This window comes from Sinocyclocheilus anshuiensis, unplaced genomic scaffold (assembly GCF_001515605.1).
Source record: "Sinocyclocheilus anshuiensis isolate Anshui unplaced genomic scaffold, SAMN03320099.WGS_v1.1 scaffold1286, whole genome shotgun sequence".
In the NCBI taxonomy this organism is placed as follows: domain Eukaryota; kingdom Metazoa; phylum Chordata; class Actinopteri; order Cypriniformes; family Cyprinidae; genus Sinocyclocheilus; species Sinocyclocheilus anshuiensis.
This window is the reverse complement of record NW_015554223.1, coordinates 591,758-616,053: the sequence shown is the minus strand read 5'-3', so window position 1 is coordinate 616,053 and position 24,296 is coordinate 591,758. Positions and strand designations below refer to the sequence as shown.

Below are 24,296 nucleotides of genomic sequence, written 5' to 3'. Positions count from 1 at the left end.
TCAAACAAACACACACACACACACACACACACACACACACACTCACAACCCAAGCCGAGCTAAATCGCACAAGCGTCAATCTGGATCAGCGGGCCGCCCAGAAACAGTCATGCACACGACTTCTCGCAGTTCAGTCTCCTGCCAACGGTTTGCAGATGCACTGGACGCTGGATAAATATCTTGTTTCCTGTTGTTCCAATTTTTATAGGGCACATCTAACCATAGCTTCCAGACCATTTCAGCTGCTAACCCATTTCTTTATGGATATTAAAAGATACAGCTTGTGTGTGCTGTAGGCGGCCTAAAAATCTGACCTTTTCAGTTAAAGCTTGAGCCTCCGGACAGGAAATACCGGATTGTATGGTTTGCTTTGTATAAACTGGCTGGGGTGGGTATTCACTTGTATGGGGATTTTAGTTTCGGTAGACAGACATTCCTACCATTTGTAATGAGAAATTTAACACATTTCTTTCTATTCTGTCTCAGATACAGACAAAGATAAGATTCATTCATAGACAATACGTCTTTGTCTTTGAGATCAGACATAAAGAGTATGTCTCACATATTGAATCATCATTTGGTCGTCTTTCAACCACTGTGGCCCAGATGGTTATCAGAGCTCACCTGTAACGTTCCTACCTCTGGCTATCGCTCTTGCAAAAAGTCACATGATCAGGTAGCTGGCAGCAGGTGTGGCGAATCTATTATGGCTTAATAAAAGATGGCCTGTTTCCTCATTCCCCTCAAATTATTTTTGTGCCGAGGCACAGACCAGTGTAGCTGTTTGTAGGCCAGTCCGAGAAACATTAGTCATTAGGCCCATAGCTGCTATGGACCTGACATTTCCAAAAATGACTAGTGCCAGCCAGTCTCTGACCTAATGCTGTTTAACCTTAAACGGGTCCTATTATGCTCTTTTACAAAGTCTTGATTTTGTTTTGGGGGTGTACTAGAACATGCTGTCATGCTTGGTGGTTCGAAAAACGCATTATTTTTCACATAATTTACATTATTAAAATACCTTTCTCCCCATCCTGGCACAAAAGGCTCGATTAGTTCCGCTACAGCACAGCAGCTCTTCTTCTTGGTTTTCTCTGATGCACTAACTCTGCAGCAGCACTTCTTCTTCGTTGTCTCGTCTGATACACTCACTCAATCAAGCGTTCTAACCACAACCTCGCCCCTTCCCAAGGCTCGATTAGTTCCGGCTTTGATGAAGGCCCGCCTTCCGAAAAACAAAATGTGTTGTGATTGGTTAGCTGTCCCATGAACAGCTTAGACAGTGTTTCATTACTGCGACGCCCCTTACTCCGTCTTTCAACAAAAGCTTTTTGGGCGAATCCGGTAGGCACTGTACTCCTCATGTTGTGGAAGCTGTCCTTGTGCAAATGCGCAGAACACAATAGCAAATTGGGGTTATAATGCTCAGGAACAGAGTTAAAAAATAAATTGCAACCACTGTTTCCTGACATCATCCGCTTTCGGAAGCCCAAACAAAGACGTTTGGGCACGGAGGTGAAAAAAACAGCGTTTCAGGCGGTCGCGCACCGGACAAGAAGCGCAGCGTCGCGTCGCGCCACGTCTTTAAAATTCAAATACTTTATTTTCTATGAGTGTAGGCACACCGGCGGCGCCGTTCGGCGTCTGTGGACTTTGAGATTTGTAACTTTCTAGATCTTTTTTATGCCCAAACATACACACTACACACTGACTAAAATTAAAAAAGTGAAAAAGTATAATAGGACCCCTTTAAATAAACATATAGGCTATTTGTCCAACACTGACATGTCATGTCGACTCAGTGTTGTGAATGCCTTCATGGCCTACATAATCAGCTATGACAACTCTGACAGCGTTTTCTGACAAGAGCTGAGGGAGAACATACTTTGGCGTGTTCGCCAAAACACATCTTATTGTTCAAATCTCATTCATTGCTCTCATATTCATAAAAGATGCATTTTTAACTAAACAAGAAAAGTGTTTCTTTGATGTTGTGTTATTTTAGATATAATTTAGCATTCTTAAAATGGCCATCATTACAAGGATTCTTTTTTAAAATCTAAAAACAGTCAATACTGTACACAAATTTCTCTGTTTGAGAAATTTTAATTGTATTCAATATTAATTACATTTTTTTTGTCATTTATTTCTGTCATTCCAAATCAGAGTATGTAATATATATAATTTGTTCTAGTCTAATATATATATTATATATATTATATATATATATATATATATATATTATAATTAATATAATTAATTTTAATAGTAGAAAACAATAATGTTTCTATTATTGCTAGATAGATAGATAGATAGACAGATAGATAGATTATGGCTTAATTATTATGACTTAATATTAGTACTATCAAAAATATTTAAAAATATCAAAATAAAATAAAATGTTTTTTATATAATAAAATAAAATAAAAAATTAAAGGAAAGGGAAAAAAGGACATTTCTGCTGTGGTACAATGTCTACGCAAATTCAAACCAATATCAAACTAAGTAGTCATTAAAATACCTACACCTACTGTATACGTAGTTATTTTATATAAATCCTATAATATTTTATATATTTTATATTCTATATTTTTCAAACGTTTTTCACCCACACCTATTTTAGTTTTAAAAATTGAACAATTACAGTAACGTGCATTTTAATTATATCTAAATAATATCCAGTTTTTTTAAGAACTAAAGTGAGCACATATCTTGTGGTACTAATAAATCTATTCTCATCAATGTTGATGGCTCAAATACTAGCCCAGATATTTAACCAGCCTGTTGTTGCACAAACTTTCAAATATCACAAAACAGCAGTTCTGTTCACATGCCTCAGTGAAACGCCACTGATTTGTCTCTGTATATTAGATAAAGGGAGAGTTTGAGGGAGGGAAGTGAACTCTTCATGAACTGGATGGACACATTGATTCAGTGTTTGAGTGTCAGTACACTCGTGACAGACTTCACTCATATGCGTCTCATTGCTGTTTCTACTTAACACTGCGTATTGATTACTCTTCATCCGGTGTCACCCGAGAGATGGTTGCCATGACACTACACTGACAGATCCACCCTGCGTCTCCATAGCAGCTGTGACAGAAGGGTACAGTGGTGGTCAGATGCACAGCTTATGCTGCTTGTGAAAATTCTCATGTATGTGCATGCATACAGAGAGACTGCAATATACATGGTGGGATTAATATAATATTTTGTTGATTTATGAAATGTCAGGGCCTTTAACAAACATAGTGGTCTCATTAAATTTTATGGAGAGCAGATCTTTATGACGCTAGATCAGCTTTTGATTTTGTTTTTAGTTATTAAGGTTGAAGTGATATTTGTTTCGGAGAGAGAGAGTGAACTTTAAAAACGGGATGGTGTTAAAAGCCACTGATGAAGTCCATAGTAAATTTGGCCCTTGCAATAAAGACATCAGATGAATCAGATCAAATGATTGCTTAATTAAGTTCATCTAAATTGATGTGCTGCATTCAGAGCAAGCTGGGAGCAGGAGAGCGCTGAGTTTAACTCTTGCTCGGCTGTCTAGCAGGAGTCATATCATTCAGAGACACATTTAGAAACAGTTTAGCAGGCACAAAAGACAAGACCAGTGCATTGTATATGAAAATAAATTGTAGAAAATCAGCATCATTCTTTTCTTCTGTAGAACTGGACTGGATTGACAGTGCAAGAACAATACAACAAAACAAGCAAAATACATTCTACGCTCTACAATGGGCACAGTGTGTAAAGATTACAGTGAAATAGCATGGGACTCTAAAGGCCACATTTGACTGACAGTTTACAGGTTGCACAAATAGACTACATAGCAGACATATGTAGGTTTCCATGATAAGAAAGAAAAACACTTTTTAAAGGTTTACATATGAAATATGTGATCAATGAAATAGAAATAACATTTTCCTTACACCTTGAAAACATTTGAGAGTACACCTTAATATTTTTTTTCAAATAATTTGAAACATTTGTGCACTTTTTTCAAATTATTATTATTATTATTTTAAAAAGTTGACATTTCCTTGCACCTTGAATACATTTAAGTATACATCTTAACCAATAATGGCTGCATATAATTTAAATAAACTACTGTTTTCAAGAAAGTTATTATTACTGTTCATTTTTAAAAAGGTTTACATTTTTAATGAAACAAAAAAATAATGAAATTTTCCTTGCATCTTAAATTTGAATTCATACATTTGAAAGTACACATCTTAATATTTTTTAAAATGGTTTTACATTTACTTATGATTTTTCTTTTACAATTATCATGAATTATTAATTCATAAATATCACTATGTTTTTTGGTTGCACTCCATGGCTTTGATTTGGTGGGCAAAGGTTTTTCAAATATTAATAAACAACAAAGCTTCATTTTTTTTTTTAAAGTAAAAAAAATTCTAAATGAATTTTAATTTAAAGGGGTCATATGATGCTTTTTTAAAGATCATTATTTTGTGTATTTGGTGTAACAGAATATGTTGACATGCTTTAATGTTCAAAAAACACATTATTTTTCAAATACTGTACATTATTGTAGGTCCTCTATGCCCCGCCTCTCTCAAACGCTTCGTTTTCTACAAAGTCCCTCCTTCCGACAAGCGCAGTCTGCTCTGATTGGCCAGCTGACCCAGTGCATTGTGATTGGCCGAACACCGCAAGCACTCGTCGGAAATGTAACGCCCCTTACCATAATCGCGAGCTTCATCTTTCAAAATAAATGTAAAGACAGAGCCCGAAAGGGGAACAGAGTCGTGTGACAGACACAGTGATGAAGCTGGTATGTGTTTGCAGTACACAAGCCACGGTTAAGACTGACTCCACTGTGATGTGACCCCCTCTCTCTCTTGCTCGCTCTCTCTCTCTCGCTCTCCCTCTCCCGCTCTCTCTCTCTCGCGCTCTCTCCCTCTCTCTCTCTCACACACACACACGATGCGCAAAACTCCGCATTTGAACAGTCAATAGCAAATACTTAAACTAATAACAAAACAGTAGCTGATTTAGAAGCGCCAGATTGTCATAGCAAAGTCAGAATTACCTCCTCTCATAGGATCACGAAACGGTCGTCCATAAAATGCATTGCTGTTCTGTTGTAAGTAATCTTAAAGATTCCTAAATGCATCTACTTTTGGAAGGCCAAATAAAGTACTTTTGCGTAGAAACACACAGCGTCTCCCTGACATGGCTACTTCAACACTAACTGCGGTTACTGAAACCACACCTTCTTTCTTTGCGTGAACATTTGGGCGGCATTACGCAAATATTTCCACATAGTGAGGTAGATATGTGGGGGCGTGTTAGAACGAGCCGTTTTAGGGGTGTGTGGCAGAGTCTTAACTTTGATAAAGAATATCTCTTTGGTTTTGAGACTTTAGTCTTTGCAACTTCAGGGATCTTATCTATGCACAATCAGATTGTAACACTCCAAAGAGAAAGGAAAACTTGAAATCGCATCATATGACCCCTTTAAAAATTTAAAACATGCTCATCACAGAAGATGTTTTCTGAAGTCAATGTATGTACGAATTGCATTTTTAATGTATTTCTGAATAAATTCCTAGATAAAAATGAGCATCAAGTCATTGACCCAAATAATAATACAAGCAAAAAATACATTCTGTGCGCACAAAGAGTCATCTACACCCTTTGCATAATACATGTGTAGAAAGAATCGACTGTGGGTTTGTTGTGGCTCTTCAAACACAGGCAGACACTGGTCTTGGCTTGTGTCTGTAACAGGCTTTCAATAGTCTACTGTCCTGCTCTGCCTTGTTGCTCTGATTAGTGATGATGACGACAGTCGTGTAAGCTGCAAATATAAGCTGCACGGTTTCTCACTGTCTCATACACACATATTATGCAGCAGTGTGTTTACTGGGGCCGGCCCAATAGTTAGATGAGCAATAATTTCAAATAAGGAATGAGAGAGAAAGAGCATAGCATTAATCAATGCAGTATAGACTTTACACACAAAAAATGACACCCACCCGCCCCGCAGCATCCATGGCAGAAAAGAACAACATGGACATCTGTAATGATCATTACTGTACACCTTTCTCTCTCTCTCTCTCTCTCTTCCCTCTTTCTTTCTCTCTCCCAGCTCATTGTTATTTTTATAGCAGATAATGGAGTGGGTGTTGTGGCACAGGACAAAGCCGCAGATTCCCTTGTTAGGTCGCAATAACTCACATTAAAGACTTTTTATCGGGTGTGAAATTAAAGGTTTTGGGATGTTCATATACAGCTTCTGGAAAACAGCACATGGACTTTGGTTTGGACTAAAAGATGCTTTTTGTATGTACAATGCTGGTAGAATCTCAGATATTCAGGGATGTGTGGGATGTGCGGTTGTTGGCTTTGGGATGCTTTGAATATCTGGGTTGTGTGGGGGTGTGTTCGCTCCCGTTAAAGCCGCTGTGTTGGGGTGAGTTTGGAATGTGGCTGCAGACTGTGGCGGGAAAACACTGCAATTACGACTGTAGCAAGCATGAATGCTCGCTAATGAAGCTGAATAACTCCAAGCTAACGAACAGGTAAACAAATACACACACATCAGTGAACACACGTGCTCACCGAGCGATCGAGACCCTGAGGCTGTATGCGGCTGTGTAATTGGGGTAATGGCCTGGTAATCAGGAACTGGATGGTTCAGTCACGAGGCTGTTTAGGCCATGGGCAGGCGCCTTAAACCACGGCGCTCTAATACATCTGCATCTCTAAACATGAGCGATCACAGCACTATTGCCCAGCAGCGACTGCTAAATGCTAATACATGGAAATCTTAATGAGGGTGCTTGGATAAATTACTTCCTGTGTGTGTGTGCGAATGTGTGTAATATAGATAGAGGTTAGAAAGGTTAACACACTGTCTGCCCTCGGCAGTAACACATTAACTTTGAGTTGGGAACTAGAAAATTTTTGAGGGAAACTGTCATTCTTTCACTGTTGTTCACTTTTTTACTCAGTCACACTTCTTTAAACTTTAACCGCAGGTTCCTGTAGAGCTTTGTGTAGTATGTACACAAACTGAAAATCTGAGATTCAAAGTCGATTTTATAAATAAAGAGAAAGTTTAGGATTTTGAAAAGTGTAAAACAAAGAAAACATTATGATGTAACATAAATGAAATGACTAAGACACCATTACGATTCTGCACTATTTCAAGGTCACTAATCAAATAAGTACATTTGTGTTTTTTTTATTCAAGATGATATAATATTAGTATTAGTAAAATTTTACATTTAGATATATTAATTTAAATTTCACATTTTATATGTATATTTTTAACACTTATTGTTTAATATTTATTATAAAATTATTTACAAATATTATTTATAATTATAATTCATTTTCACACATTTAAAGCATTTTTTAAATCAAATGTTAAGCCTTCTTCTGTTCTTCACCAAAAAAATTGGATAATTAGGGTAAAAAGAATATATGTACATGATTAGTGAAGTGCTGAAGTGCTGATCCAATAAGTCACGAAGTGACAGCTCACTTAACTGGCCCAAAACTCTCTCAAGCTGGCCCCAGGCCATCTTTATTGTTAAGCTTTGACTTCATACCATTTGTAATGAGAAAATTGAATTAAATTAGAAAAATATAAAAAAGAAGCATTTTCACTTTAGAGCGCTCAGACTTTTGGACCCTGCTAAAGAGATATAGTAAAATTAATTGTGTTCTCATAATGGACAAAACCAAAATGACTGACGAGCCTGACTTGTTGTCCAAAAATAGACAATTTAGAGGCTCTAGCAAGTAGGAAAGCAGTTGGATTGGAAGAAAAATGCTTGGAAAATACTGAGATATATAGTGAGACATAATTAAGCTTTGTGTACCTGCAGAAATTACCGGAGAGATGATGAAGATGCTTCTCCCAAAAGTCTTAATGATTGAGAGAATCGGAAGGGAAAGTGCGGTGGTTGCTCTTTCATGCTTGATGATTGCTCCGTATGTCTGACTGTGGGTGTTTATGGGAGAGAGAAGGTATGAGACATCACAAGTTTAAATATAATCCTGATGACTGAGAGAATGCAGGGGAAAGCAGAACGTGTGGTGTTTCCTCAACACTTAATTAGCAGCATATATGTGGTTGTGTGCGTTTAGGGGAAATGGATGAAAGTCTATGTGATTTCACAAGTTGAAAAATAATTTTGATGACTGTAAGGGCACTGGTGAGAGTCATTTTTAACACTTGACAGCAATGTGTGTGTGTTTACTTAGCTATTCTTTAGGGACAAATTTGTCCTCAGAAGTGAGCTAAAACATCTCCTTGAGGACATCTGTGGTCGTCCTCAATTACAAAAATGATTCATACATAAAATAATATTAAGTCCACATGGAATCAGAATAGACCCTATTTACTTACCCTATTAAATTACAAATTATTTTATGTTGAATATCATGTTTTACTCATAAGCATGTCACATTACAGCATGATTTGCAAATGTTATATAGACCTACGTGCACTGTAGACACCAATTTGAATTTTACATGGATGACAACGAGATTGTGAGATAGACTGTATAAAGATCCTACATCATGTCATTTTCACATTTCACTAATTTCTAAACTGTTTAATGGAGTTTTTGTCTACTGAAAGTGTTTTGGAAATATGTTTAGTCAGCTGAACAATTGGCTTGTTGTTATAAAACTATCCAGTATGTCTCACCTATCACCCCTGTCAAAAATTAAATATGGTGCTAAATATGACTACTTTGTCTGTTTTTGCTCCAACGATAATAGTTCCATATAAAGCCTGTTGCGTCTCCAAGCAACACACATTAGTGATGTTCTGAATCAGTTGACTGAATGATTCAATGACTCACTCAAAGAATCACATCATTCGTTCCTGAATGAATCTTTTGCTGAATACGGAACCATGTATTAGCATATTACTCTTACTACTTTAACCATATTTTTAGTGTTGCTGAACGAAACAATTCATTCATGCATTCTCTAAACTGTTAGGGTTCGTGGGGGGAATCGTTTGACTAAATGATTCAGTGTCTCACACAGAAAGAGAGTTACTTGTCGCCACCTATATGCATGCAGAAACATTCCTCAAAAAATCCCCACCACTAAGCAAGCAAATTAGAGGACTAGAACAAACTTTTGTATTATTTTTATATATACACAATGTAAGTTTATAGTACAATATGTCTTTATGTTAACTAAGTAAACATACTTGTGTGCTAGACCACAAAGAGTGAATGATTGGATGTAGCTTCTGGGAAAATCAGCATATGTTAGAAACAGAGTCGGAAATATTGAAAAATCGCATGAGTGACGTCAGGAGCTGCGGGTGTTGAGGGAGCAGTGACCTTGGAGATAGGGATTCGGCCTCCTCCTGTGGCTACTGTCTACTGCCTTAATGCGCAGTGGCAGAAACCTCACTGCCTCCCCGGAGAGACGCACACATACTCATGCACACACACTCATGCACACACAGAGACTCAGTGTCGCTGACATCAGTTTAATCCTCAGACAGTTAAAATGCATGGCCTGAGTCTAGGCCTCAGCTGTGATTAATGCTGGGCAGAGTGTGATGAATGAGACTGCTGAAGATACATACACATGCACACACTTGTGCCGCATTGTTATCATGAAGAGTGATGGGGGGAGTCAAACTGCATGACATATATGCGGCATATTACAGTGCTCGATGCAGCTCAAGTGAAATGTATGGTGAACCGCTTGTGAACCGCATGTCCGTTCAAAGTCAGAGGTAGAGAATGCACAAGATAAACCCGTTGGCATGATGATAACCAGAAACGCACATGCCAGCTTGTAAATGTTTGAGAATAAATAATGTAGGTAGAAAAAGTTACCTGTCAGGATGTTCTGCAGCTATACATAGCATACTTTCTGTGACAAGACTAGCTCACTAGCCTAACCTTAAAATTATGCAAATATGTCACCTTGAGACCCAGATATTAAGGTGACATCGATACAATGTTGCATTTTCATCCAAACCATCATCTTGGTTGAGATTAACATTTCAATGTTTAAAGTATGTTGGATCAGCAATTGGAAATTTTGATGAAACGACAGCACACATGGGTGAAGACTGTGACATTGAACTAACATTTGTAGTTGACAACCACAAGGTCATGCATGTATCCATGTAGAACGCTAGTGGCTGTTCCCTAGTCAGTGAGCTTAAAAGAAATTGTCATTGAAAACACCTAAGCTCAATTATTCTACAAGGTAAACTGGGAACACTTGTCACTTGAATGCTATGTGGTTTAAAATGGAAACAAATGAGATTTTTTCCATCTTCGTGCAGAGCCCAGTCTCAACAAACCTGCCTGGAAGTTACTACAGTTCCTGAAGACCTTAATTAGACCCTTTGTGTGTGATTAATTTGGACTGGAGATAAATTCAGCTGGAAATGGCCTCGAAGACTATACACCCCTGCCACAATGCTTCCATTTACAATTGTTAATTATAGAATCTGTAAGAGCTATTGAAGCTTTAGTAATTTTAGGGGGCGTTTACACGACTAAAAATTGAAAACTTTTTATGCATTTTGTCCAGTCATTTACACAACAACAGGGTTTTGGGGGCCTCAACTTTGAAAATGTGTTTCAAAGTGCACATTTTTGAAAACGATACTGTTATCGTCTATGTAAACTACAAAAAACGCAAATTTGTTAACATTGATGTCATGCGTGTGCATATTACATGTTCAGTCTGTAGAAATGTGCACAGGCATGTAGTGTTTCTTTACAAAGTGACATTGCCAACTACTGGCCTGGCATGCATAATACAGCATTTTTAGTCATTTTCACAGATGCGTGATCGGTTTGACAATGTTGTCGTCTGTACATGAAACCTTTCAAAAGCGCAAAGGAAAAATGTTTCCATTTTTTACATTGTTGTCGTGTAAGCGTACCCTTATATAGATTAAATAAACAGACTTCAATGATGCTACATCCATATAGTCCCTCAAGTTGTACCAAACCTGAAAGAGTTCCTTTCTTCTGTTAAGCAAATGAAGAATGTGGGTAACAGTTAAAGTCAACCGTTTGGTTACCAATATTCATTCGAAATATCTTCTTTTGTGTTCAACAGAAGAAAGAAACTCTACTAGGCTTGAAACAACTGAAACAGGGTGAGTAAATGATGACAGAATTTTCATTTTCGGGTGAACTATCCCTTTAACTCTGGGTATATCAGATTGCAACATTGATTTAACTGTTAACATTTTAGTTGTGTTTTCAATGTTGTTTCAACAAAAGTGATTTTGAACCAACATTGCAGTGTTGAACTAACATCACATTGTTACATCGCTTCAACAATGATTAATAACGATTATTGATTATGTTAATTTGAGTGTTGATGATACAACAGCAGTGATGTAGAATTAACATCCCGGTATAATGTTTATTTAATGACATTACCATATTTTTTGTTGAGATTTCAATGTTGATTCAACTACAGTTATGTCAAATCAACATTACAGTATACCGTCAATGATATTACGGTAAAAAAAAAAACTGTTGAAATAGTTTAATGTGAATAGCATTGACACATCAACATGGATTTAACATTGTTTCGAAGTTGCTTGCTATCTAGGGAGGGCATTGAATAAAACTTGTTCATAATTTGATTATCTTTGCACTATTAATGAACTAAAATGAATCAACACTCAACTGACTAGAGCTAAATAATGACACTGTTATCTTCTGCTTTATGAGTATGAGTTCACTTCATAACTAATGAATTTTACAATAGTCACGATGATATTGCACTTATTTGAATCAACATTGAACTAAACTGAGCTGAATAATGACACCATTGTCTTTGTATTTGCTTCATAATTAAAGAACTTTGCCAAAGTAATACAACATAATGTTTATTACTGTGAAACTGCTTTGAAACTGTACAGTTTGCAAACTGTATTATATGCTTAGTAATCTGTATTGTATGAAGCGCTTTATAAATAAACATGATTATCTGCTTGCACACTAAACAAAAACTATACTGCTAGACTACATCTTACTTTTTTAGTTGTTTTTTTTTTCTTTCTTCAAGTCATGTTTTATCCCGCCTAGGGCACAAAGTGGGTCAGGACCACCATTGGAGCCACTTAAAAAAAAAAAAAACACCCCTGATAATAACACATTCACTCTCATTTGTTCACCTGCGGGTGTTTTTGGGGGCTTTACATGAGCTTCAGAGGTTGGATTTGTCATGAGTGCAGGGTTATATGTCCGAACGTGTGTTTGAACATTAGAGTTTCCAGTGTCAGATGTGTCATCATCTCTCTTTTGATCTGTCTCTCTCTTATTGTTATTCACTGGGATGCAATGTCTCTTGGGAAATGCTCTCTGATGTCAAATTCCACTAAGTTAGAATAGATGCCGGTAATCTAACTCCATTAAGTGTGGATCTGGAGGCTTGGCTTCCTTTCTGCACACAGACACACACACACACACACACACACACACACACATTTGGTCTGTTTGCGGTCTTACGTTGACGGAGAATCATGTCTACAGCCATAATCCCCCTAATTGTGTATGTCTTTTCACATTGACACATCCATAATTCACCTTAAATTGTTTATTCAACAAATTAATCCCATCAACCTGCCACTTTAGACACACCGTGTGAAATAGGATTGTCTCGGCAGAGATGGGTCATGTGACCCGATGCTAATCACCGTAACTGAATTACTGCTTACTGCAGTTTATTGAGCCCAAGAGCTTTCAAAATGCTTTTAGTTTCAGTTACTATGAACTATGAGCCAAGGCCACAGGAAAGATAAACAAAACTACAAATGTTTATCTCTAATCTGGTTTTGACAAACAGTAGAGGAAAATTTTGTTTGGTGAAACTAAATTCATTTCAAAGAGCACATTGGATGGATGTTTGGAAACCAGAGCAATTTAAATTAAATTAAATCAATAAATATCAATTTAAAAAATGAAATAATATAAAAAAATATAAATGTAATACAATCTATTAATTTATGTTTTGTTTTGTTTTGTAAGAAGAGAAAGACATACAGATTTGCATTGAAATTAGTACATGATGACAGATTTCCATGTTTGGTGAACTATCCCTTTAACGTGACATAACCAGTTTGGTCACTGTAACACTGTGAAGTTAATGCACTGCAATATCTGTCTACCCACTGATGTGGCAGTAAACAGCCTCACATGGATGTTCTGTCTGAGACTCCGAGCTCCAGACTGGAGTTTATAAACGGAGATGTCACATTGAAGATTGATTTGAGTTTTTTCAATGCTTTTTTTGCGCCATTGCTCCACACACACACACACACACACACACACACTCATATTCTTCCCTCATTCTGCCTCTGTCTGCAGTGACCTTCACTTCCTCTGCACCTCATATTCTCTCTCCATCTCTTTCTGTGTTTGTGGTATACCACTAAAGGCTCTTTCTCCAATGAATCAGCTGTCTCCCTGATTGTGTTTTCAGATTTGAGTGGCGTTTTGCTCATTCTGTTTGTGTGATGGGATAATTCTGTCATTCATGCTCAAGTTTGTGCTGTTTTTATGAGTTGTGTGTACTGCTATATTTATGTGTGAGTGTGACATGTAGTAGATAATGTAAAGTCAGTTGGTCATTATCATTATTATTACTACATAAAAACTAATAAAAACACAGATTTTTTGAAAATGTTGAAATTATATATATAATTCTCCAAACCACCAAACCTTTTTTATTACAGTGTGCACTCATAGTAACCATTTTTATTAAGTCTTTATTTAGTGATATGAACAAACAGAGACTGTGGAGTAAACGTTCGGTCACATTAGATAAGTTTAAGTGGAATTTCGCTGGCAAAAAGTTCCATTGTCTATCATCAGTAGTGTAGCAATTCATGAAACACAGTTCACACAGAAGTCACTTTTAAACCAATCAGCTTCCTGTTAGTCAGTGTGTGGCGAATCAGTGACTGATCCCGATGCGAAATCTTTTGCCCTCACACGAAATTCATACCCTGCATCCCAATGTTCATACTATCTATCCTAAATAGTATGTGAGATTAGAATAAGTGTGTCCCAAAGCATAGTATGTTGAAAAGAGTATGCCAAAACTCCCCGGATGGTCTACTATTTCTGGTCGATTTTTGAAGTGTGGATCCGTTCACACTCTAATTGCTAATACTGCCCACAATCCATTGCGCTTTGGTGAAAGGATTGGGTTCAGAACTACAAACACTAATAAAAAGCATTAAAAACTACAAACATGGCTGATGGACGGTTAAGTAGAGAGGTTTAGATAAAGGGGTTTGAATTACTAATAATCAACATTTAACCTGGTAAAAATATTTTTTTAATGTTATCTGTGTTATATTTCATCTGCAACAACAAAGTGAACTTTTATAAACATCCGTTTGGTCGTTAACTTTTAAATGCATCAACATGCAAAAATATGAGCAGAGTTCTAAAGACCCATGGGTGGCAGATCAACGTGTTACTGTTCTCTCCAATAGGGTAGGAACTTCTAGGAAGTTAAATGAAATGAAATGTGGAGGATGTGACAAGATCATTGACAGGCCAGTTTACAGTGACAGGGTGCGTGTAACTATGTGACAGAGCAGTCAATTGTATGACGTGATAGTTTGTCCCAAAGCTTGCCTACTCTTCTACTACATACTCAAAAGTGTGTACTTTTTCCTTCACCAAAAAAGTACATACTTTAAGGGTGTAGTATATAGCAGCACTAGTTGTGTGGATATTGAAATGATTGCATTTTTTCCCACAAAAAATGGCTGGAAAATCTTAAATGTAACTTTAATAAGACAGATAATAGAGTCAGTATGTTGCCATGGACAACGATAAAATATCCAGTTTAGCATCATTCTACAAAAATATGTGATGCTTAACATTGTGATTGACCAGAATCGCGTATTCTTGAGAGTAGTGTAATAAAATGATATGCGTTACCTGCTCGGATGTGTTATCTGACTTTAGCTGAACCGAGTGAGAGAGAAGAAGAAAGAGTGCTTCAGGACATGAACAAGAGATTGACAGCGCGAGACGAAAGGAGTGAAAGAATGACATATGATTGACAAGGCAGATATTCAGCAAGACATGTCGTGCACACATTCCTTCATCCAAACTCTTGTCTTTCTTTTAAATTCACTGCAGGCAAAAGCACTGTTTTTTCATGCACCTGTCAATTTTGAGATTTTGGGCTTTTTGGCTTTTCATAGAGTGTTTTTTCAGACTAGTGGAAAGAAAACATCCAAAAGACACTGTTAAGTGTTTCTTTTATAGCACTTTATCTATTTGTGTCAATAGATTTCAATTACAATACATATTTTTAAAGGCCATTTTGTCAAAATGAGTTTACATTTTTTTACAAATGAGTTTACAAACTTTACATTTTTATTCCTGTCTATATTCTGAAGGTTTTTACAGAGGGATTTGTTCATATATAATTTGCTTGATTATATACAACATTTTATTTCCCCCAAAATGTTGAAAATATATTGTTTTCTGGCTGTTCAAAGTATTTTCTGAATTATGGAGTGACAAAAAGAGATACCCAAAATTCCCTCTGTAAAAACATTTGCCTCTAATATGTCAAAAAAAAAAAAAAAACATTTTGAAACTGACTTCATCCAGTGTTCAGATTTTTGTACTAGAAATGTATGCAAATTAGCGCATATTGTATTAAATAAGGCCTCATTTGCATATTTAAACATAACATTTTACAAAACTTGTAATACAAACTTTTTTGCAATTATCAATGTAATCAATCAACTGGGTAAGCAAGGTGATAATTAGTAGTTAATTTTTTTTATCCTATTCACCTGCAGTGTCTCGCCTTAAAAGCATCTCTTCTGACCTTTAAAGCGCTTTGTCTGGCTGGCCAGCATTCTCTCTTTCTTTTTTATTCTTCTTCTTCCTACTGACATCCCCATGTTGATGACTTGTGGAAAATCGCCAGCACAGGCTCTCGGTCGCACGCCAGTATAACACCTGCAACGTAATGTGAGTGATCCGTGAGAGCAGATATATTTTCACAGTAAATGCTGCACTTTTATGGTGGTGACATCAGGGAGTCTGTGTCTAGAATACATCGACCAGGAGGAGGAAGTTAGACGTAATGAGTGTTTTTATACACTTGCAGCACCATCTAGTGTAACATCAAGTTATTCCACAATACAGTGACACACATTTCTAATATTTAGTTTAGCACATGCTTTTATTTAAAGTGAATTACCAAGATTATTTCGTTTTGGAAAAAAAAATATTAATCGCATATTAAATAGAAAATGTTTTAAACAGGTTTATCAGATAAAATGTCAAGTAATAAGTAATAAAATTATTATTTATTTGCAATTTTGTTTAATATCATAATTAGTTATATATATATATATATATATATATATACCTAATTATATAATATATAATTTTTTTCCTGGAACTCATTAGACATCATTGTTAGTCCTATTATTAATATTTCATTATGGACTCTCCAGTATGAAATACTGCTCACTGCTAACTGAGTCCAAACATATAATGTACAAGGCATCCAAAAAAAAAAAACATTGAACACTATGATTTGTATAGAAATAAATGCACATAATAATTATATTCATAAATGACATGTCATCAGAGATTAATGCAGCATCTTTATGGCTTTTAGAAGATGTCAGCAGTACAGATATGCCATACAAGACAGATGAGCATGACTCTATGTGTGGAATCTGGGATTTATTTATCCAAACTAAGGAAGCGGGATCTGCTGTAAGATAACAGCACAGCAGGTGGTGCTTTATAAACAACCTGAACTTATAGATATGGTGCTGTATGGTATGCGGGTGGTCATGTCTTATGTTAGCATGCAAGCTGTTTTGACTAATGAGAATGCTTTGAGTTCAGAAACTTATGCTTACTAGGTTCATTGAATGGTTTTGTTTCAGAAGATCAAGGAAAATTCAGTTATACAACCCACAGAGATGAAAGTCTCTCTGTCTTTCCCTTTAGAATTTCCTCAGCCAGTGAAGGGTGCCGCTACTGGAGGTATTTTTGGTGGTATTCTTTGTGTGATCATCCTGGTAGCCTTAATTGCAACTATAGTGATGGTCCGCAACTGCAAGAGGAAAAACAAAGAGTAAGTACTGCCATCTCTGTTATATTCTGTCTTTAACTGGTACCCTGGTTAAAAAAGGTTACTAATAAACTTTTTCCCACTTTACTGATCGTCTGTTTATGTCTGTTCTTACAGCGGTCCACCCACTCACAAACCTCCTCCTCCCATGAAGTCATATTCCTATTCAGACAGAGTGAGTAGAGCTGAGCGATTCATTTTACACTTTGAGAAAATGCAGCTGAATTAATTTTTGATTAAAGAGTGAAGAAAAGGATATTAGTCAATCCTTTGAATATTATTAAAAAAAAAGAAAGAAAATGTATATATGTAGCTATATATAGCTATATATATGTAAATGTGTTCAAGCAGTGGGGTCCAAAAGTATGAGTCACAAAACAAAGTTGAATTTAAGCCTTGCATGATGATGAATAGAAAGTTTTAACGTTTTGAACATTTTGAAGACATTATGACAAAACGAATGTGAAATATTCTGCACTATTTCTCAGTGACTAATCAAACGAGTATATTTGTCACATTGATCGTGTGACTCCTTGTACAGACGGTCAGATGTTCTTGCTTCCTTTGAAGCTCATGGCGTTCTTTGGATCATCTTAAATCATGCTGAGGAACATGAACATCAGATTTGATACAAACTTGTGGAGTTCATGCAGCTCGAGTGCTGCCCTCATTAAAGCAAAAGGGGATGTGATAAATTATTTGATGGAGAGTGAAATGTTTGGTTTAAAAATGTGTAGTGAAAATGCTTTTAAGGAAGATGGAAATTGCTATGATTCTTTTCATATTTTTGCTCAATTCCTATTTTATGTTATTAGAAGTTATATGCTCATGTTAAAATCTGAATGCAGTGTTGTTATTGTTAATTCAAATATTACAATTTTTGGTAATTGAAATAAAGCTAAAATAAATACCTGATGAAAAACTTAAATGGAAATTAGTAATGTTGCCTTGCCACTAACTGAAATAAACAAGTTAATTTTAAGTACAAAAGTTACTGAAATAAATATGAGTTAAAGTTGTATTGTATTGTATTGTATTGTAAAGCTAAATATAATTTTTTTAACCAAAAAAAAAACTAATAAAACTGACAAAAGCACAATACAAAATCAGTAAAACTTAAGCTAAAATGAAAACTGAAAATTTAAAAAAAATCTGAATAAATACTATACTAGAATATAAATAATAACAAAATACTCATTTCAAATGTGCTCATTCATTTAGTAATTATATATGCATTAGTTTTAGTTTTAAACTATAACAGCACTGGATGGGATGCTGTTCCCAGATTGGATAAGGACAATCCGAGTAAAGCTGACAGAAAGTCACCCAAACATTAGGTTATGTAGTACAATATATTTTGATGAAACATTTTACTAGAGAGGCAATCCAAAAAAAGAAATGTGATTGAAATTAGATTGTTATACTGATAATAGCCTACAGTTTATAATGAACAAATGTTGTATTATATTTTGTATTTCAGTGTTTGTTTACCTCTTGAAAACTTTTATTAAGGTGAGCAATTTTATTAGTAAACTTTATTAAGCTCAACAATTCATCCTTTTCTTTTGCTTTTGTAGCCGAGCATCGATACACCTGTGTCTGATTCTCAGTCCATGCACCATGAGACAGAGAAAGAGGAACCGATGACAGTAAGAGGCCATTTCTCTAATCCTTTGTGGCATTTAAGATGATAAATCATGCATATTTGATGGCATGTTCATTTTCCATTCATTATTCACGCCTGTTACTCACAGATTATAATCATCTCTTTAATAGAAGCACATGTGCTTTGACTCTATCACAACACTATAATCTCTTCTCTGTCAGGATCTCTCAGCATACCATGATGACAAGGATCATCATGAGCCTTCACGTTTCTCCTGGGAGGACAAACAGTCTCCTTACCAGGATGACAGAGACGAAGACAGAATGATGGGAGAGGAAGACGGCTATTACATCACTTCCTCAGCCAGCAGAGGGAGCAGCTTCATGTCACCAGCTGTGATAGTGTAGGGATCAAACTGAGCCGTAGATTTTTATACTGTAACCTGAACACTATTGTACTGTTTTATATTGAATATGAAATATGGGTCTGATTGCAAAGGCTTTGCTTTACCCAAAAACTGTGAGGGACCTGTTCTACAGCGCCCATTTTATAATGACCTCAGTAATATCTTTGCACACATATATGTAGTTGTGCATACACACGTTTATTCATATTTCTGTATCGGATTTAGGATTATATTTTAGTTTGTGCCATTTTTTAAGGGTGTGTGTAATTTAACATAGCCCTAAGGACATAATGAGCCAGTGGCATACATGATTGAAGCATTGTTTTTGTCATTATTATTAGTGATGTAATCCATAGCTGCAGTGTGAAATTTCCTTCTTTTTGTTCTTAAAATCTTTATTTAATTTCGTATTGAATTCTTATTTTAGTAAATTGCACTAGATTGCACAAGATCATTTGCACCCTCTTAACTTTTATTTTTATGTAATAGCATAGAATTATTTTTCTTTTAGAGAATAATCTTTGTGACATTATTTTTCAGTGTACTTCCATGATTGTTTAGGCTTAATAAACAGTGAAGTGGTGTCTGGTTATTATATGTATGTATCAGTGTATTATATTGTAAACATTTATGAACTGATGATTGTCTTTGATAATGGTCATTTTTACATTTTGCGTACAATGGAACCAAGGAAATCTGAAGTTCACAAGCTCTGAAATATATGGGTGAATACGTGTATACACACACACACACACACACACACATTCATTATTACAGTAATTCCTATCCAGATTCATACACAAATCTAAAGAAAAAAAATATTGCAGTTATAGTACAACATTTTTTTTAAGAATTACAATTCAATAATTTTATGCTTATAATTTGGTAGTAATTTAATAAACATGGTAATCATTCAATTACACATTTTGGGACCTTTACTACAATATTTACTCAACTAGCCTACAGCCAGGATAAATACAACCTCACTTCATGTCCCAGAAGTATCTAAACAAACAGACACAACAACGACAAGAATATACTCGCTGTATAATGCTCAAGAACAACAATATATTCTCTGTATAGTCAGTCCTCAGACGCTGTGACGGCGGCGGTTAAAATCACACCACAGGAGGGCGCGCATCACCTGTAGTCTGCAGGCGTTTAGTGCTGAACACGGATTACTGTTGCTTGCTAGCAGGTAAATACTTTTACTACAACCTAGGTAGTACTACAACATGGGCAAAATCGCTTAGGAACAAAAATAAAAGCATGACACGTGATTTACAGTTACTGATAAACTTCAAGTGTAACAGAATTTGTGGAGAATAGATTATTAGCATAATTATAGTCACCCTTACGAAAAAGAAGTTTATTCAAGTGTGCTATATTAGTATACTTCTTTTGAACTAAACATAGGAAAAACTATCAGTATACCTATAAGTTCACTTTTAGTATAGTTGCAGTACAAGCTAAAAATATTGATGTAAACTAGTTGTGTACTCAAAGTTTACTACTGTTATACTTAAAGTATACTTAAAAGTATACTTTTATATACTAGAAAGTGGGCCAATTTAGTCCCAAGGAGTATTGAAATAGTACACTTACAAGTATACTACTAGTACACTGATATTTGTATACTTACTACATAAAGTATACTTAAAAATATACTTGAACTTTACTTAAGTATACTTAATAAAATAAACTTGAAGTATGCTACTTTTTGGTAAGGGCAACATGGTCAGCTGTACTGAAGTGGTGAAATACTGGATGCTGAGTCTGGATTCCTTCAGCACTGTTTGTCTGTTAATTTACTGGCAGTAATTGAAGACAGAGGATGTGAGCTGTTGTACTGAAAGGAGCCCGGAGATCTACAGTAGAATCTCCCCGGGGGTCTCACACTCTCACACCCTATTCCCTCATCCACAGACACCCTACGAAGAACACAAATAATTCAAGATCATAGAGTGAACTTCCCTTCCATAGAAAACCCTGAGGAATACATTTTTGAAATCCATCATCATATATTAAGATAAATCTAAGGTGTATACAGTGGGGTCCAAAAGTCTGAGACCACAAGTGAAAATGCTTTTACTTTGCATTTTTCTAATTTAATAGAAAATGTTATATTGTTATATTTTAAATTACAAATTATATTATTAGAATGAAAAGTTAAAATTGAAATCATGTGACCAGAGGACTTTTGGACCTCACAGTAGCTTTCTTCATCTTATCTCCTCTGACATAAAGTCTTGTGTCGTACCTTGTCAGATTGCTGCAAGAAACCACTGATGAACTCGACATCCCCAAATAATCCAAAATGTTCCCGCTGAGGCCGTGGTTGCGGGTTGCCCAGGGACAGCTGTTGCTAGGCAACCAGTGACATCACCACAGCAACAATTCTCAGCCTCATCAGAAGACAGACAGAAAGTGTGAGAGAAATAGAGGAGGGGGAAGTGTCTGGCTCTGAACTGTGTGGTGGGTTGGTTTGTCATTCATTTGACAGCTGTGTTCTGGATTTAGAGCTGCCCTCGGAACAAAAAATAAGAGCAGCCTTCGAAATTAACAGAAATGGATGTTTCTTTAAATATGGGCACTTTTAGTCTTTTGGACTTTTAGAAAATAAACTCTTAAAATACTTTCAGTAGTTTATTTAATTTGTAATTTCATTTATATAATATATAGACTGTATTCACCTCAAGCATGCTTTTGACTGACACTGTTGTCTCACTTTGGAAAAATACTGTTGCTTTTGGAGGAAATTATCCAACAGCTGTGTTGATAATTCATGTAATTTTCACAAAATATTAAATTAGTTTTTTAAATAATATTTTTTATATTATCATTGTTTTGAAATTGTGGGTCTGTGTAAAATATACATATTTAAAAGATATTTAAAAAGTAGCAGAAATAAATGACAAAGGCATTGTAAAATCACCTGCATAAAACAAAAATAGTTGAAATCTGTTTGTTTTAATAAAAATCAACACCTGGGACATAATCGTTTAAGAAACACCCAGATGAATGATTTTGTTTCACATACAATCATCCATTTAGGATATGTGCGCTTGATACAGAAGGCCTCGGGAACATCCTCCTCTCCTCAACTAAGCTGTCTATAAATAAATGAGAAGAGAGGAGCATGAGCAGGCGGAGAGGACGGAAGGATAAAAGAAGAAGGTTAAAGAGGGTGCAGGTGGAGTACACTTCCCTCTGATCCTTCCTTGCTCTCTGCCAATCACAGTCAGATGTGTTCTTATTAGCGTGTGTCTCTGCTTTGCTCATACAGTCTGATGGATAAACTCTATTCCTCCCTTCCTGTCTGTAACCATGTGTCTGACTATGATGAGCATGGCAGCATGTGCACTGTTGTCATGGCTGGTGAGTAAAGATGCACCCTGTAGAGTAGAATGCACTCAACACAAATAGATGAGAACACAACTATGTTGCTTAAAGTCAACATGAAATGACATTCACAACACATATTCCTTTGTAATGTGATGTATTTTGAAGTGAAATAGGAAATTCAACAACAACAACAACAACAACAAAAAGTAGGTCAGGACTTGATTTTATCCACCGAATTGATTGGATTGTGAAATGTGGCGTATTATACTGGAATCCACCCAAACCTGAATGTCTAAATAGCTATTTGGCTATTATTTAACATTATCAAATAACCTGCATGGCCTAGGGGATATCATCAGAAAATAAATGTTATTTTAGAGGCAGAGCAAGTTACTCCATTTTCATTATAGATTGTGAAGATTAAAACATTTTTTTCTTTGGAATTTCATGGAGTGATGAAGTCTTCACAGTAACACCAGGTATGTGCTTTAGGAAAGTAGGACTGATGTGCATGCAATTTTGACAAAGTATTGATAAAATTTGTGTAACTACTTTACATTTTATTTTTTAAAATACACTGTATGATGAGGACTGAAAAGTATTTGGAGATAACCAGGACTCCGGGATCGTAGTGCAGATTACACCTCATATTACTGATGCCACACAGTCCGGTGCTAATCTGTCACGATTTGAGAGGGATAAACTCAGATATGACGTCAAATGAGCTTTGGAAACCAGCTACAGTGACATAAATATTTAGGAACGAATTATTATTGTGGGATAGCACCAGATAAATTAACGTAATAGAAAATCTATCTATCTATCTATCTATCTATCTATGTAAGTAGGTAGGTAGGTAGGTAGATACAGTGGGTATAGAAAATAATCCCCTTTAAAATAATCACATTTTGTTGCTTTGTAGATTGAAATGAAGACGGACACAGTTTTTGTTTTATCCAGCTGTATTTACTCAGTGCAAAAAAGAATCACCCCCTTTAAAATAATCACATTTTGTTGCTTTGCAGCCTGAAATGAAGACGGACACTGTTTTTGTTTTATCCAGCTGCATTTACTCAGTGCAACTTATCATCCAAGTGAAAGATATAACACCAACATGTCAGAAAAAAATAAAAAAACGGAATAATTGAGCTTAAAATGACCTAAAAATGACTTGTAAAAGGTGTTAATCACCTTCTCAATGGCACACAAAGACATTTAACTTTCAACTGTGATCAGCTGTGGTCATTTTGATTAGCTCAGCATGAAAAGCGCTTTCCTGGACCCTCCCTGGATCAGGACGTCGCTCCAAACTGGATGAAAGAGCCGAGAGGAAACTGGTCAGAGAGGCTACCAAGAGGCCTACAGCAACTCTGAAGCAGCTGCAGGAATTTATGACAAAGAGAGGTCATTGTGTGCATGTGACAACAATATCACAAATTCTCCACAAATGTGGCTTGTATGGGAGAGTTGCAAGAAAAAAAACACTCCTCAAGAAAGGCCACATGCAGTCACGACTGAACTTTGCCAAAACGCACCTGAAGATTGTGAGGCAGATGAGACTAAAATTGAGTTATTTGGCCTCAACACCAAATTATATGTCTGGCGGAAATCCAATACAGCTCATCATCCAAATAACAGCATTCCTACAGTAAAGCATGGAGGTGGTAATATCCTGCAATGGGCGAGTTTCTCTGCAGCAGGGACTGGAGCACTTGTCAGGATAGAAGGAAAAATGGATGTGGCAAAATACCGTGAAATTCTTGAGGAAAATCTGCTGCCCTCTGCCAGAAAGTTGTCAATGGGAAGAAG

The 24,296-nt window shown here is 36.0% G+C and overlaps 2 protein-coding genes across 3 annotated transcripts in view; both read left to right on the top strand.

The window, feature by feature from the left end:
* Window positions 1-19,731, top strand: part of LOC107671184 (nectin-2-like) — an 84,850-nt gene extending 65,119 nt beyond the window's left edge. Inside the window, exons 7-10 of the mRNA XM_016464067.1 lie at window positions 17,007-17,133; window positions 17,248-17,305; window positions 18,708-18,779; window positions 18,958-19,731. Of these exons, the coding sequence (XP_016319553.1) occupies window positions 17,007-17,133; window positions 17,248-17,305; window positions 18,708-18,779; window positions 18,958-19,143 (443 nt within the window). The 3' untranslated portion in view covers window positions 19,144-19,731. The remainder of the gene's footprint in view (window positions 1-17,006; window positions 17,134-17,247; window positions 17,306-18,707; window positions 18,780-18,957) is intronic.
* Window positions 19,732-22,440: 2,709 nt separating this feature from the next.
* LOC107671176 (sodium/potassium-transporting ATPase subunit alpha-3-like) overlaps window positions 22,441-24,296 on the top strand; it is a 46,037-nt gene continuing 44,181 nt past the window's right edge. For both annotated transcript variants that reach the window (XM_016464053.1, XM_016464051.1), the window contains exon 1: window positions 22,441-22,520. Coding sequence is in view for 1 of the 2 variants with exons in the window: in XM_016464051.1 (XP_016319537.1) it covers window positions 22,470-22,520 (51 nt within the window). In the remaining variant the exon portion in view is untranslated. The remainder of the gene's footprint in view (window positions 22,521-24,296) is intronic.